This window comes from Somniosus microcephalus, chromosome 11 (genome assembly GCF_052327205.1).
Source record: "Somniosus microcephalus isolate GS21.2 chromosome 11, FLI_Smic_1.0, whole genome shotgun sequence".
Taxonomy (NCBI): Eukaryota; Metazoa; Chordata; class Chondrichthyes; order Squaliformes; family Somniosidae; genus Somniosus; species Somniosus microcephalus.
Window position 1 is genome coordinate 92,055,798 of NC_140997.1, and position 16,766 is coordinate 92,072,563.

General features: G+C 44.1%; 1 protein-coding gene across 8 annotated transcripts in view; it reads right to left on the bottom strand.

Annotated features, from left to right (window-relative positions):
- Window positions 1–1,776: 1,776 nt before the first annotated feature.
- Window positions 1,777–16,766, bottom strand: part of crebbpb (CREB binding lysine acetyltransferase b) — a 155,948-nt gene continuing 140,958 nt past the window's right edge. For all 8 annotated transcript variants that reach the window (XM_086001006.1, XM_086001001.1, XM_086001002.1 and 5 more), the window contains 4 exons: window positions 11,858–12,025; window positions 10,008–10,169; window positions 6,629–6,910; window positions 1,777–5,822 (listed from right to left, as the gene is read on the bottom strand). In XM_086001006.1, the coding sequence (XP_085857132.1) occupies window positions 3,624–5,822; window positions 6,629–6,910; window positions 10,008–10,169; window positions 11,858–12,025 (2,811 nt within the window). In that variant the 3' untranslated portion in view covers window positions 1,777–3,623. The remainder of the gene's footprint in view (window positions 5,823–6,628; window positions 6,911–10,007; window positions 10,170–11,857; window positions 12,026–16,766) is intronic.

Consider the following 16,766-nt stretch of genomic DNA (forward strand, 5'->3'; position numbering starts at 1 on the left):
TAAGTGTCAACTATGTAATGTGGGACTGGTTGTCACACATAGGTCAGACCAGGCAGGGGTGGCAGGTTCCTGAAGGACACTCGCAAACCAGTTGGCTTTTTACAATAATCCAGCAGCTTTCATAATCATTTTTACTAAATTGAATTTCACACCTTGCCATGATGGAACTTGAATTCTCAGTCGCTGGCTTTCTAATCCGGTACGTGAACGGATTATATTAGTCAGCCTGGTGTTGAGAGCGCAGATATCTGAAAATCCCTCCCTCTCCTCCATCCAACTACTGGAATATTGTTGTGTGTCTACACTATTTCACAATCCAGAGGCAGAGGTTCATCTGCAAGCGACTGTTGATCACCTCACCATTTTTGTGCTGCTTTGGAGTTTCCACAAAGGTGAAATAAAAGCGGCAAAGCTGTGCGTATAAAATCTCAAGACAAGCTTATAAATCAAGCACATTGGCTGTGGAGAAAGCTTGGCCGGGGGTCCGGTGGAAGGGGGATGTTAGGTGAGGACAAGCGAGTGTTCCAAATGATGGACACCTTCAGTCGATATTTGATGTCCAGAATCTCTCATGAATAGCCATTCTGGCAAGGTATTTACAGGGAAGGCTGCAAACTCGCACCTCAACATGCAGACCCACCTTTCAGGCCATCCACTGGTCGGAACAGATTTTACATAGTATTTACAGCACAGAAGCAGGCCATTTGGCCCAACAGATCCAATGCCGGTGTTCATGCTCCACACGAGCCCCCTCCCACCCAACTGTCAGCTTTGTCAGAGTACACTCCTCAATGCAAGGGGTAGTAGTGATGGGAGGTTGTTTTTGCACCCAAGGTTATCACAGCAGCTGCAGTCAGAACCCCCTCTCTACTGTCTCAACAATGCACCTTCAATCTCAGGGCTTCTTCCACTGCAGCAGTATCAGACTGCCACGTCCCACATCAGCCTCTTTGTCCCCTTTCTGAGCAGTCAAATTAGGCTTTATGGCCAGTTCTGTGCTATGGACTTGCTGCTGTACTACTTTACATTCCTACATTACAACAGTGACTTCACTTCAAAAGTAATTAATTGGAAATGCAAGACTTTCTTTTTTCTTTAGGAATTGATTGTGAGGTAATTCTATTTGGGATTCTACTGGGACAGACTGTTATCCTATCAGTCTGGGCTTAATCCAGGTCCTGGAGGTGAAGAATGGAAGCAGATTATTATTCAGGGAAAACTGACTTGAATGACAAGAAGTCACAGTTATCCACTGGAACTAGTTTAAGATACCAACCCCTTAGGAGCAAAGATTCTCCAATAGTTAGTGTCAGTTTAATGGAAGACAAAAACTGCCACCTTTGGTTTCCGAGTCCTGAACTGCTTTCATCAGTCTCATACACCTATAGTCAGATTTAACACACTCGTCCTACACAAAGCATGGAAACCACCACGTCTACAGCATCAATCAGCAGCTTCCGGACAGGGCATCAGGTCTGCTTCTGCACTGAGGCAGGTTTCCAACATACTCTCTGCAGAGTTCAACTTAACCGAGCACAAGCAGTTCTTTTTCATGTTAATTCTAAAATAAATATGTGCACAGAACAGATACGTGAGAGAACAAAAAAAAAATTAAAAGGGCAAAGGGAAATTGGCAAAATTGTTTCAGGTGAAGGAACTTGGGAATGGCAAATACTGCACTTTAAACAGGCACTGGAGATCACAAACAACTTTTCAAAAACAAAAACGGTCACAGAAGTTGAGCTGGCCAGGAGGGAGAAGAGGAAGAAACGAATACACAGTTGCTGCAGCATTTTATACACGTTACAATAATGCAGATTTTATTTCGATAGATTTGAACTGTAGGCTAAGTAGGTCAGATGAACGGGATCTTGCAACTCTTTAAAGAAAAAAAAACAAGTGCGCAAGGATCCCACAGAAGGCAAGTACTGTCTACTCCTCTTAAGCGTACACAGTATAGTTGCTACACGAAATTAAACAAACAGAAATACATACTTAAAGCAAAAATAACCAAAAAAATAACAAACACACACCAACTGTCTGCAGTCTAATGCGCCCAGTGTCAGGGCACCAGGTTTTAACATTCGAACTTTTCACAGTTGAGTACTTCATCAATTTTGTACAATTCAGAAACATATACACCAACACCTGCATGCAGGCAGCTCAGATTAACCTTCAACAAAGAGTTCAAGAAATAACCAGCTAATCCAATGAAGGCAGTAAATGGCTGTCAGCAACCATCATTCTATACACTTAGCTGAAGTACACATAAGTTACAGAGTTGGCGAGAGTAGATTGAGGCTGCATAGGAATCAAGTTTCTGAAAATTTACACACTATATAAAAACTGCAGCATTCCAGAATTTAATTTTCTGTTTTCTTAAAAAAAAATTAAAAACATCAGAACAAAAGCAAGATGGTTGACTGAAAACTGTGTGTGAAGGGAGAGCATGGCAGCAGGGACTAACTCTCCCAATCATGGGTGCAGTTCTCTGGCCGTTGCTCTCCCTTTCTGCTGGTACTGTGTCTGACAGGAGGGAGGGAGCTGTTGGTGTGTCTGGTGCAGGGGGGTTTAGCGAATGGGCAATCAGCAGAGGTCAGTGACTTAACAAACACACACAATCTCATCCGGGCTGCACGGGTTTCCATTCTGAAACACCATTTTTTAACAAGTAAGCTCTGGAAAACTGAATTTTGGAGCCCTACAGTTTTGATGGAGCTCACCAACACCTCTAACAAGGGGGAGTCGGGGGGGGGGGGGGGGGAGGGGGGGGATTTAAACACATATTCCCTTTTATTTTAAAAAACACCTCTTCAAATACTAAAGAAGTACAAACCTGTTTTCTGTTGCACACAGTTTATTTAACAATATGGTATATAAGTAAGAAATGAGTTTTTAACCAGTTTATACAGTGATTGAGAGTTTTGTTTTCTTATTTATAGTAATTATATAACTTGCATGATTTACACTATAATTGCTTTCTTCTCATTTCAAGTTTCACAGAGAATAAAGGAGGAAAGGAAAGGATATTTCTTCTATTAAAATCAGCACAATCTATCAGTGATCAACCTAGTTTCACTAAAACCAGTTTATCATGAAACAAAGCAACAATTTCTACATCTGCAAGACAAGGTTTGGCATTTGCCAGTACATGTGTGCAATGGTCTATTCCTATCTATACAAATTTAATACTTGAAACGCCCGCACAGACTTCACTATAGAAAAACCTTCCCAGAACACGTCAGAAAATTATTGGTATACATTATATGTTGCATTTTTCAGGAAATTTTCTTTCCTGGTTTTTAAACACAAAAAATGCTTAAAGTCTGAAAAATACAAAATAAAAAATATGAATATTATAATGAACTTGCTTTTTTTCCATTAAAAAAAAATTAGGCGATGAGTCATTAGCAACAAAAGAAAACAGGAAACAAAAATAAAAGGAAAAAAAAAACACGACCAGAATGTGCAACCAGTCAGAACAAAAAATATATTCTTTGTATTTTAACAGCAAGTCACCCCTCAATGTCTAAGGAAGTTGCAGTTCCTTCCAGGGATTGCTCGTTTCCAGACAGCTGAAATTTTCAGTACAAAAAGTCTCAGGAAAAATTGCTCCCAAAATGCTACAAGTTTTCTTCCACAAACTTTTCTAGTGTGTCACATGTAATAGTGGAGCTCGTTAGGCTAGAGCTGTCAGCACCCAGTCCTAAGTCGCCAGTGGCGCTATGCATAGCACTAATGCTGGGATTAGTCAGTTGTGGAAGCATTGCACTCTGTTCTGGGGTGCTAAAGTGTCCCTGATCCATGGGGTTAGCCTGGGGCGCTGCTAGTCCTGGGTGTGGGGAGCCGGTCTGGGGAGAGACGTGGTGGGGAGAAGGCTGTGGCTGTATCCTGGGTGAAGGGCTGGAATGTGGAGGCTGGGACTGGGGTCGTGGTGAGGGCACCGGCTGTGGAGACCGCACCTGGTTGCTGAGAGAAGTGGCGATCTGTTGGTTCTGAAGGTGAGATGACTGCGGCTGTCCTGAGAGCATGTGCTGCTGGGGGCTCATGGGGTTGGGCTGGCCTGGCGAGCCCATTTGCTGCTTCATCTGTTGCTGTTGCAGAATCCGCTGCTGTAGCGTCTGTTGGATGGTGGGAGTCCCGTCGGCTCCCATCCCTGGCTGACTCAGCTGGTTTAGCTGCCCCATCTGGGTGATCTGTCCCATTGGCCCACCTTGCATGGGCATGTGCTGCTGCATGCGTTGCTGTGGCATGGCTTGTGGGTAAGCTGGTCCTTGTGGTTGCTGGAACTGGGTGTGACCCGCCATTCCTCCAGCCATGCCAGTGCCCTGCTGCTGCTGCTGCTGTATGAGCTGGCGCCTGATCAGCAGCTCCCTGTACTGCGGATTCATAGTCGCCAAGTTGGGGTTGTGCCCAGGGTTCATCATGTTCATGGTTTGGCCCTGGGCGTTCATGCCACCTAAGCCTTGCTGCTGCGGGGACAAGGTAGGCCGCTGGGCACCTGCTTGCATGGGGTTCAAGTTCTGCAGTGGATTCTGCATGCCTGCTTGAGCATGCATGCCTGCTTGCTGCATTCTGGGCTGGGCTTGAGGTTGCATGCCAGGCTGAGGCTGCATGCCGGGCTGGTTAGCCTGGTACTTAGCTGTTCGTTGCTTTATGAATGCTGCCATGAGTTGTGGGTTGGACTTCAAAATGTTGAGCACCTGCTGCTGCTGCTGGGGAGAACTGGGCGATTTCAGTGTCCGTAAGAGGTCCTGGAGAGCATTCGGGGAGATGTTGCTCCGTGGAGGTTGCTGGGCACCTGGCATCCTCTGCCCTGCTGATGTCTGCGGCGATGTCATCTGCATGCCACTCCTCGGCATGCCAGGCTGCAGAGGCTGTGACTGTGATAGTGTCGTTCCTTGTGACCACTGCCCTGACTGCATGCCAGGCATCACCTGACCCATTGAAGGCCGAGCGACTTTCATACCCACGGCCGACATCTGGTTGACGGGCCCAATCTGCTGTGCCATCATGCTTTGCCGCGCCATCCCTAGACCATTGTTCATGTTTGCCATTTGGTAAAGCTGCTGCTGCTGCTGGGCCTCCAGTTCAATCTGCCTGGCCACTTCCAACGCCGCGGCTGGTGGGGGCTGAGCAGGAGGGGCTTGGGGAAGTGGCGCAACCTGGTTCGTGGGCTTTCCTTGCGAGACAGTAGTGGGGGGTTGAGTCCTTGGTGGATTGGGGAAGCTGCTTGGCAAGTTGTTGGATGGCGGGGTCTGAGGTGAGGGTTGAGGCTGCGGCGTCTGAGGGGTGCCTGGCTGCTGCTGTCCAGTGGGCGTAACGGGCGCGGCTGAGGTAGGAGAAGGCAAACTTTGCTGAGGCACATTTCCGCGCTGCATGGTGGCCATCCTTCTGCGGAGCATCTGCGCTTGCTGCAGCCGGTGCTGCAGCTGTTGCTGGCGTAGCTTGTGTTTGATGTTGAGGCAGAATGGCACGGGGCATTTGTTCTCTTGGCAGTGTTTTGCGTGATAACAGCAGAGCGCAATAAGCTGCTTGCAGACAGGGCAGCCTCCGTTGGTCTTGCGTTTGCAGCCCTTCGTGTGCTGGACAACCCGCTTCATCTTCTGGCAGGACGGCAACGAGCAGTTGGCATTGCGGCACTGGCAGGCATGGACCAAAGACTGGATGCAACGTTGGATGCTGAGGCGTCGAGACTCCTGCGGGCTCTTGGAAAGCGGATCTGGTTGGTTACTGCTCTCGTCATCTAGCCCCAAGCCCCATTTAACCATTTTGTGCTCATGGCCTTTAATGTTGTGGCAGTTGACACACAGGTCATAGTCCTGGACAAGAGGAGGAAGAGTAAAGTGAGAACCACTGTATTTTAACAAACAACTGAACATTGTAACAGTAGCAGACAGAAGGATGCTTATAGCAACCATTTATTATGGCACAAATATAAATATGAACATGTTCTTCATATTATGCATCAATTCCACTTCATAGCATTTATAACTGTAATGTCCTAGGAAAAGATTAATATTAAAAACAAATAAGCTTACACAGAATAGAATAGAATAGAATTTAATGAAAGATTCATACGCATTAGAAGAGATGGGGGTAGGTGGAAGGTTTCTGGCCCTTATTATGCCCTCCTTCCCAGAGGATGCTCACCCTTGCTGGATTATGGGCTCACGGCACCCTCAGTACCTCAATCTAGTCGCCATTATTCACATGCGAGGCTGTGCAGTGATCATCAGCAGGCTAAATGAACCTAAGGGGCATCACTGCCAAGCTGCCTCCCACCTCCACCTGTTCACCAACTCAAACTTTCCACTAGATAGTGATCAGTAACAGGAACCCTGGTCAATTTTCCCCATCCGTTCCCAGTAGCCCTGCAGGCACGAGCAGTGGTCCTTGCTGTGCTGCGTTAGCTGATCTCAACCCATCACAGACTTTGGACATCACTCCTGTACAGCTCAGCTGTACTTTGACTTCACTGACTGGAGCTGTTTAATGCACACTGCTAACTGCTCTTACCCCTTTCCAAGAGCTCTTCTCAAATGACACAAGTGATTAATTTACGAGGATCACCCAGCTTGAAATATTTTGTTAACAGAAGAGGGATGGCAGGATATGCCCGTCTTACCTCACAGACTGTGCAGTGCCACCGTGTTTCCACGTGGTGCTTGCACTCGTTGCATGTGTAGACAAATCGGTCCTGGCCTTGATTGTGCAACTCCACCAGCATGCACATGGTGGACCACTTTGCACGGCGCAATGAAGAGAACTCCAGGTGCTTGTCCCTGGCCAGCGTCAGGAAAGCATCACGGCCATCCATCAAATCACAGCTCAGCAAGGAGTCAGGGTCCACAACGGAGGGCAAGGTGTTCACCACCGGTCCAGCATGGAAGTGGATCACAAAAAATACCTGAAGAAGTAGTGCTATCATTAGAAAGGAACAGCGAAGATCAGGGAATCGATGCATTTCTTGCACATTAACGTTAGCTTGGAAATTCAATGGACTTTAAAAATAAATATAACTGAATCAGAAAACAGGAAAGTTTGTCCAGTTACTTTATAGGAATGATGAAACTATTCTACACCTAATATCTCATCTCCTATCTTCCACGTCTAATATCTCATCACATCCCATTTGCACTTACAAAGTGAGGATAAAGTGAACTTCAGTAACTCATTCCCCTTAAAAAAAAGGTTGGACTGATACCTACTGCTTCTACAGGGGGTACAGGCTGCTGAGTTAGATCCTGGTGGTCACTACAGGTCTTGGTTTGATGGGGGTAGTCTTATTATTGGCGTCTGTCTTCCATTGGGGGAGCTGGAAGATGAGTTTCGGCCAGTATACCCCATCCTAAATAACCCAGTATGAGGCATAATTTAGAAAACCCAGCAAAACACCAACTAAATTTGCCAAATGAAGGCGAGAGAGTTCAAAATGGTCGAAGCTGGGGCACAAACTTGGGTTCCCTGCTCTAGCTGATCTTAGCATGGCCAGGTTATCCACAGGTTATCAGGGCCTGATAATCTGCATCCCAGAGTACTAAAAAAGGTAGCCATGGAAATAGTGGATGCATTGGTTGTCATCTTCCAAAATTCTATAGATTATGGAACAGTTCCTGCAGATTGGAGGGTGGCAAATGTAACCCCACTATTTAAAAAAGGAGGGAAGAGAGAAAACAGGGAACTACAGACCGGTTAGCCTAACATCTGTAGTAGGGAAAATGCAAGAGTCTATTATAAAGGATGTGATAACAGGACACTTAGAAATTATCAACGGGATTAGACAAAGTCAACATGGATTTATGAAAGGGAAATCGTGTTTGACAAACCTACTGGAGTTTTTTGAGGATGCAACTGGTAGAATAGATAAGGGAGAACCAGTGGATGTGGTGTATTTGGAGTTTCAGAAGGCCTTTGATAAAGTCCCACATAAGAGGTTAGTGTGCAAAATTAAAGCACATGGGATTGGGGGTAATATACTGGCATGGATTGAAAATTGGTTAACAGACAGGAAACAGAGAGTAGGAATAAATGGGTCTTTTTCGGGGTGGCAGGCGGTGACTAGTGGGGTACCGCAGGGATCAGTGCTTGGTCCCCAGCTATTCACAATATATATCAATGATTTGGATGAGGGAACCAAATGTAATATTTCCAAATTTGCTGACGACACAAAACTAGGTGGGATTGTGAGTTGTGAGGAGGATGTAAAGAGGCTTCAAGGCAATTTAGACAAGTTGAGTGAGTGGGCAAATACATGGCAGATGCAGTATAACGTGGATAAATGTGAAGTTATCCACTTAGGTAGGAAAAACAGAAAGGCAGAGTATTATTTAAATAGTGATAGACTGGGAAATGCTGATGTACAAAGGGACCTGGGTGTCCTTGTACACCAGTCACTGAAAGCAAACATGCAGGTGCAGCAAGCAGTTAGGAAGGCAAATGGTATGTTGGCCTTCATTGCAAGAGGATTTGAGTACAGGAGCAAGGATGTCTTACTACAGTTGTACAGGGCCTTGGTGAGACCACACCTTGAGTACTGTGTGCAGTTTTGGTCTCCTTACCGAAGAAAGGATATACTTGCCATAGAGGGAGTGCAGCGAAGGTTCACCAGACTGATTCCTAGGATGGCAGGACTGTCGTATGAGGGGAGATTGGGTTGACTAGGCCTGTATTCACTAGAGTTTAGAAGAATGAGAGGGGATCTCATTGAAACGTATAAAATTCTGACAGGGCTAGATAGACTGGATGCAGGGAGAATGTTTCCCCTGGCTGGGGGGTCTAGAACGAGGGGTCACAGTCTCAGGATACGGGGTAGGACATTTAGGACTGAGATGAGGAGAAATTTCTTCACTCAGAGGGTGGTGAACCTGTGGAATTCTCTACCACAGAAGGCTGTGGAGGCCAAGTCACTGAATACATTTAAGGAGGAGATAGATAGATCTCTAGACACAAAAGACATCAAGGGGTTTGGGGAGAGGATCAGCCATGATCATATTGAATGGCGGAGCAGGCTCGAAGGGCCGAATGGCCTACTCCTGATCCTATTTTTCTAAAACAATATCTGAATAACTAGCAACAAGTAAAGTGACCCACCATCTAACTCCTGGGTTAGGTTTTGAATTCAGTCTTGAGGAAGTAACTGTGATTTTAAGGTAGTGGTAGTCTTCTTTTGGCTGTTGTGTGCTCTTCCCCTCCCCCATCTGCCGTGATCAGGAGGTGGAAATGATGTAGCCGGCTAAGCTTTCCAGAGACCATTTTGCCATACTATGGTTAACCTGGCAGGAGATAGGGCATTTCTCCTTTCCACTCTGCCACTCCTTGCCAGTTATTCCTCCTCTCTTTGTCTGTGCCCCTGTCTCTCTTTCTCTCACACACACAATTCAAACTGGCAAATTTACTATCTACAAAAGCCAGAATGCAAACATCAACAGAGACTGAAACTCAGGACTTCCAAAGTTACTGGGCAACGCGGCTGCAGTAGTACACAAAGCAACAATTCCACAGGGATAAAAGACCAACTGATACCGCGAGGTGTAATATGATTATGTAGGATTATTCTGGAATCTGAAACCTGTAAGCTTTTGTTCTCCCCCTCCACCTCGCTAATATTCTCCCGACCTCTCCTATGAATGCCGATTCCTTGCTAGGGTACAGTTCTATGGGTGTCCGCTACATTTTGTTATGTCTCTCAGGAGGTCATTATTTATGTGTGACCATTGACAGTGAGCAGCAGCAGGCTATTTGGCCCCCGGGGATGGATTTCACCCTAGCCCGATCCTGGCTGTAACCAATGCTCACATGGGTGTACACTTGCAGCAGGGTTTGCTGGATCACAATCAAGACCGTGATTTCTGGCTAATTTTTCTCCTCCCTCACCCCAGGGGTTGCTAAGTTTAAAAAAAACTCAAAAAAATATATTAATCAGTAGCAATTTAGTAAAGAAGAGCATATTGGAAAAAATTTAATTGGTGCTCAGGTAGGCAGAGTTTAAAAACTGACTACAGTACCTCTTTATGCTTTTCCATCGTGGCATAGAGCTTCTGGGACAAGTCATTAGCTACATTCGGCATTCCCGGTTTTTTCTTGTTGGCTCGACTAATGCTGCTTTTATTCTTATTAGTTTTCTTGTTGTTCTTTTTCTTTGCATTTTTGCTGTCTCCCTTCTTTCCCTGGAAAAGGTATAAAAGGAGGATATTTAAACAACTTTAGATACCTCACAAGGGACAGTAATCCACCACCACTGTCCTTCGAAAGGTTACTTTATACAGAACACAATTTAGGAACGTAGTGCATTTTGCATCACTTCCTTATGGCTTTACTTCCTTCTAATGTACACACACGGTAGGTAGTCTTGCTTGAAGTCTGGATAACTGCAAACTCTTCCGTCACAGTATAAGGATTTACATCTCCTGCACCAAGACCTCACACAAGTGGTCCTACACTAGGCCAGTATTCTCACTTGGCACAATAAACATTTTTACAAACTGAGACGAGCACCTGCGATGCTGCAGAGCCTGTGGGTTCTCTTACTAGTGCTGGACCTCTTGTACCCAGGTACTACCACACATAGCTGAACACTCATTATTCCCCCACAAGGGAATCGGCTCACCAATGATTACAATCAAAGATCCCCTTCTAACAATACGAGCATGACAATCAGACAAATCGTTTTTTCATGACTTCATAGCATTTACAAATATTTTGAGGTTCCTCTGTCACTCTGCACTTTGTGAAGTAGGACGTGCTCACTAGCATATTCTTCAACATGGGAATGGCATAGTGGTTATGATACTGGACTAGTAATCCCGAGGCCTGGAATAATGATCCAGAGACATAAGTTCAAATTTCACCACGGCAGCTGGGGAATTTAAATGCAGTTAATTACATTAAAAAATCTGGAATAAAAAGCTAGCATCAGTAATGGTGACCATGAAACTATCGGATTGTCGTAAAAACTCATCAGGTTCACTAATGTCCTTTAGGGAAGGAAATCTGCTGACCTTACCTGGTCTGGCCTATATGTGACTCCAGACCCACAGCAATGTGGTTGACTCTTAACTGCCCTCTGAAATGGACTAGCAAGCCACTCAGTTGTATAGGGATGGGCAATAAATGCTGGGCTTGCGTGAATGAATAAAAACAGTAGAATAGGGTGGGATATGTGTTGGTGTAGGGGTTACGGGGATCGGGTGGGATATGTGTCGGTGCAGGCTCGATGGGCCGAAATGGCCTCTATCTGCACTGTGGGGTTTCTGTGATTCTGTGATCTGCACATCTCATGTGGCTGTTGTAATGTTGCACTTTAAACATCAAATGCCTATCGTTTGCTCTTGATCTAATCAACCAGAGTCTAAATTCACATTAGCTTGAATACCAAAATAGAGATTAAATTAAATTTATATTTGAGTTACAAGTTTAAATGGCCATATTTTTCATGTACAGATCGTAATCAAGACCTCTTCAATTTCAAACTCCCCATCACAGGCTCTGCATTATTTTTTTTATGGTGAAAAAGTTCAGTTTTTAAATCATAGTTGGGTCACGTGAGGTGCAAGAGTTGTAAGGAGGAATGGGAACACTCGTTTCAAAACTTTTTTTGCCCACAACTACTGAATTTGAACAGCAGGAACAAGAAAAGCAGTGTTGTTCTATCTCAAATCAACTAATCTCAATGTAAAGTTGGACATGTCACAAACCCAGTATGTTTCCAAAATATCAGGTGGTCAAACATCAACTGCAGACTTGTGAGTGGGGTCCCTTGCTGATTTAGAGCTGGTATGTGAAAACCTAAAGCAAACTTTAAATCAAGTCTAACTGATCCATAAAATCCTGAGGACAGTCTCCTCACAGCACTCACATCAGGGGCTTCGCTGGGGATGCTGTTCTCCTCTCTCTTGCGTTCCTCTTCTTCCTGTTCCAATTCCTTTATGCTTTCTTCAAGTACGTTGGGCCAAAAGTCACCCTCAAAATAAGGCAACTCGTTTGCACTGGTCAGCCGGTCCTCTGTCGCTTGTTTGAAGATATCCTGCCAGCAAAACAAAAGAAAGTAGCATCAAATGACATGCATTTTCTTATACAACAGGACTGCGTGAAGCAAAGGTGCCTTATTTAAGTTTGTACAAGTGTGGAAGAATGATCAAGGGGTGCTGGAGAATTGAACAGTATGTTATTTCAAAGAGCAGGAACACGTTATTTTCTACAACCAAATAAAAACAAATTATTAGAGAGATTAATTGCCTCAAATCTAATTAACACCTTGTTCTTTTGGAAGTAGTGTCATGTCATCTCAATGTGTGAAACTTCCGTTGGTATGTCACTGTACTTTAAAATGTTCATATCATTCAGGACTTGATATATCAAAATGTTTTATGCTTAAATGTATTTAGTGTAATTTGCTGAACTGCACTGTGAGCGTTGGCTGGATAAACAAGCGGTTTTATGAGGCTTGTGCTGGTTGTGGACTCCATTTAGATTCATTTGGAATCCCACTTCAAAGATAATTTGCATTTAAAACTAGTTGGTTTGGTGAGAAAGAGATATAGATAGATAGCTTTGGAGCTGATGATTTAAATGAACAGTTCTGTAATCAAGTTTAAGCAGAAGGAATTGAGCAGTGATTAGATCTAAGGGACTGCCACACTTGAGCTGGAGAAGGGCTGAGAGAGCATTTAACTCTTTAATGGCATTTCCTGTGCCATATGCATGTGAATACTGCCTTGTATTCTGCAGTAGATGCCTGAACTTTGTATTTAATTAAGCCTATAAAAGTTTGGATCTGTATGGTAACATTCTGATTATTCCGGAGACTGAAACCACAGAACAAGCCTACAGGAACTGCAGCACACAGCTAACCGCAACTTAGAATAATTATAAAAGACTTTGGTCACCCATCATCAACAAAAATTAAGCCTTCCAGATTCATGGGCTCAAGGTCAATTCACAGGACGTGATGTGAAACTGTTAAGAATATAAGAACATAAGAATTAGAAGCAGGAGTCGGCCCCTCGAGCCTGCTCTGCCATTCAATAAGATCATAGAAACATAGAAGATAGGAGCAGGAGTAGGCCATTCGGCCCCTCGAGCCCATTCAATGAGATCATGGCTGATCATCCAAATTCAGTACCCTGTTCCTGCCTTCTCTCCATATCCCTTGATCCCTTTAGCCGTAAAAAATATATTTAACTCCTTCTTGAATATATTTAATGAATTGGCCTCTATGGCCTTCTGTGGTAGAGAATTCCACAGGTTCACCACTTGCTGGGTGAAGAAATTCCTCCTCATCTCTGTCCTAAATGGCTTACCCCTTATCCTTAGACCCCTGGTTCTGGACTCCCCGACCATCAGGAACATCCTTCCTGCATCTAGTCTGTTGTCCTTTTAGAATTTTATAAGTTTCAATGAGATCCTCTCTCATTCTTCTAAACTCCAGCGAGTATAAGCCCAATCAACCCAATCTCTCCTCATACGTCATTCCTGCCATCCCAGGTATCAGCCTGGTGAATCTTCGCTGCACTCCCTCCATGGCAAGAACAATCTTCCTCAGATAAGGCGACCAAAACTGCACACAATACTCAAGATGTGGTCTCACCAAGATCATGGCTGATCTTCAACTTCAACTCCACTTTCCCGCCCAATTCCCATATCCCTCGATTCCCCTAGAGTCCAAAATTCTATCTATCTCAGCCTTGAATATACTTAACGACTCAGCATCCACAGCTCTCTGGGATAGAGAATTTCAAAGATTCTCAACCCTCTGAGTGAAGAAATTCTTCCTCATCTCAGTCTTAAATGGCTGACCCCTTATCCTGAGACTATGCTCCCGAGTTCTAGACTCTCCAGCCAGGGGAAACAACCTCTCAATTTCTATCCTGTCAATCCCCCTCATTATTTTGTATGATTCAATGCGATCACCTCTCATTCTTCTAAACTCCAGAGAGTATAGGCCCAATCTATTCAATCTCTCCTCACAGGACAACCCTCTCATCCCAGGGATCAATCTAGTGAACCTTCGTTGCACCACCTCTAGGCAAGTATGTCCTTCCTCAGATAAGGAGACTAAAACTGTGCACAGTACTCTAGGTGTGGTCTCACCAAAACCCTGTACAATTGTAGCAAGACTTCCTTACTCTTGTACTCCAACCCCCTTGCAATAAAGGCCAACATGCCATCTGCCTTCCTAATTGATTGCTGTACCTGCATGCTAACTTTGTGTTTCCTGTACGAGGACACCAACATTTAATAGTTCCTCACCATTTAAAAAATATTCTGTTTTTCTATCTTCCCACCAAAATGAATAACCTCACATTACACTCCGTCTGTCACTTTATTGCCCAGTCACTTAACCTGTCTATACCCCTTTGCAGACTCTTTTTGCCCTCCTCACAGCTTACTTTCCAACCTAGCTTTGTATCATCAGCAAACTTGGATACAATGCACTCGGTCCCTTTATCCAAGTTATTAATATAGATTGTAAATAGCTGAGCCCCAAGCATTGATCCTTGCGCCACCCCACTAGTTACAGCCTGCCAACCTGAAAATGACCTGTTTATCCCTACTCTCTCTGTTTTCTGTCCATTAACCAATCCTCTATCCCCCCAACCCCATGAGCCCTTACCTTGCATAGCAACCTTTTATGTGGCACCTTATCGAATGCCTTTTGGAAATCCAAATATACATCATCTACTGATTCCCCTTTATCTACCCTGCTAGTTACATCCTCAAAAAACTCTAATAAATTTGTTAAAACACGATTTCCCTTTCATAAAACCATGTTGATTCTGCCTAATCACATTATGATTTTTTAAGTGCTCTGTTACCACTTCCTTGATCATGGATTCCAGCATTTTCTCAACGACTGATATCAGGCTAACTGGCCTGTAGTTCCCTGTTTTCTCTCTCCCTCCTTTCTTGAATAGCGGGGTTACATTTGCTACCTTCCAATCTGCTGGGATTGTTCTAGAATCTAGGGAATTTTGGAAGATCACAATCAATGCATCCACTATCTCTGCAGCCACCTCTTTTAGAACCCTAGGATGTAGGCCGTCAGGTCCAGGGGATTTGTTGGCTTTTAGTCCTATTAAAGTAATTAATATCAGTTGAGAAACTTAAGTTCCTCATTCTTGTTAGCCCCTTGGTTCCCCACTATTTTTGGTATGCTTTTTGTGTCTTCTGCTTAAGAGATGCACAAAATATTTGTTTAAAGTCTCTACCATTTCCTTATTCCGTATTATAATTTCACCTGTCGCAGTCTCGAAGGGACCAACACTTACTTTTGTTACTCTCTTGCTTTTTACATACTTGTAGAAGTTCTTACAATCTGAATTGATACTTCTTGCTTGTTTACTCTCATTCTATTTTCTCCCTTATCATCAATTTTTTGGTCATCCTTTGGTTTCTAAAGCTCTCCCAATCCTCAGGCTTACTACTAGTCTTTGCAACATTATAAGCTTCTTCTTTTAATCTAATACAATCCTTAACTTCTTTAGTTAGCCATGGAGTTTTTATTTCTCAATAGAATGTATATTTGTTGAGAATTTTGAAATATATCTTTAAATGTCTGCCACTGCTAATCTACTGTCATACCTTTTAATCTAATTTCCCAATCTATCCTAGCCAACTCACCCCTCATACCTATGCAATTGGCTTTTAGAAGCCTCTCGTTTCGGATTTAAGTATTTCACTCTCAAACGCAATGTGAAATTCTATCATAATATGATCACTCTTCCCCAGAGGATCCTTTACTGTGAGATTACTAATTAACCCTGTACACAATACAAGATCTAAATAGCCTGTTCCCTGGTTGGTTCCATGACATATTGTTCTAGGAAACTGTCTTGAATGCATTTCATGAACTTGTCTTCCAGGCTACCTTTGCCAATTTGATTTGCCCAGTATATATCAAGATTAAATTCCCCCATGATTATTGTATTATCTTTGTTACAAGCTCCTATTATTTGTTGATTTATACTCTGTCCAACAGTATAGCTACCTGTTTGGGGGCCTATAAACTACTCCCACTGTTGGGAAAAGGTGCTGACCCCTCCGTCCTTGCAAACTCCCACCCCATCTCCAACCTCCAGTTCCTCTCCAAAGTCCTTGAACGTGTTGTCGCCTCCTAAATCCATGCATATCTTTCCCACAATTCCATGTTTGAATCCTTCCAATCAGGTTTCCGTCCTAGCCAAAGTACTGAAACGGATCTCATCAAAGTCACAAATGATATCCTTTGTGACTGTGGCAAAGGTAAACTATCGCTCCTCGTCCTTCTTGACTTGCCTGCAGCCTTTGACATAGTTGACCACACCATTGTTCTCCAATGTCTCTCCACCGTCGTCCAGCTGGGTGGGACTGCACTTGCCTGGTTCCATTCTTATCTATCTAATCGTAGCCAGAGAATCAGCTGCAATGGCTTCTCTTCCCACTTCTGCATTGTTACCTCTGGTGCCCCCAAGGATCTATCCTTAGATCCCTCCTATTTCTCATCTACATGCTGCCCCTTGGCGACATCATCCAAAAACACAGCGTTAGTTTCCACATGTACGCTAATGGCATCCAGCTCTACCTCACCACCACTTCTCTCGATCCCTCCATGGCCTCTAAATTGTCAGACAGCTTGTCAGACATCCAGTTCTGGATGAGCAGAAATTTTCTCCAATTAAATATTGGGAAGACTGAAGCCACTGTTTTCGGTCTCCGCCACAAACTCCGTTCCCTAGTCACTGACCCCATCCCTCTCCCTAACATCTGTCTGAGGCTGAACCACACTG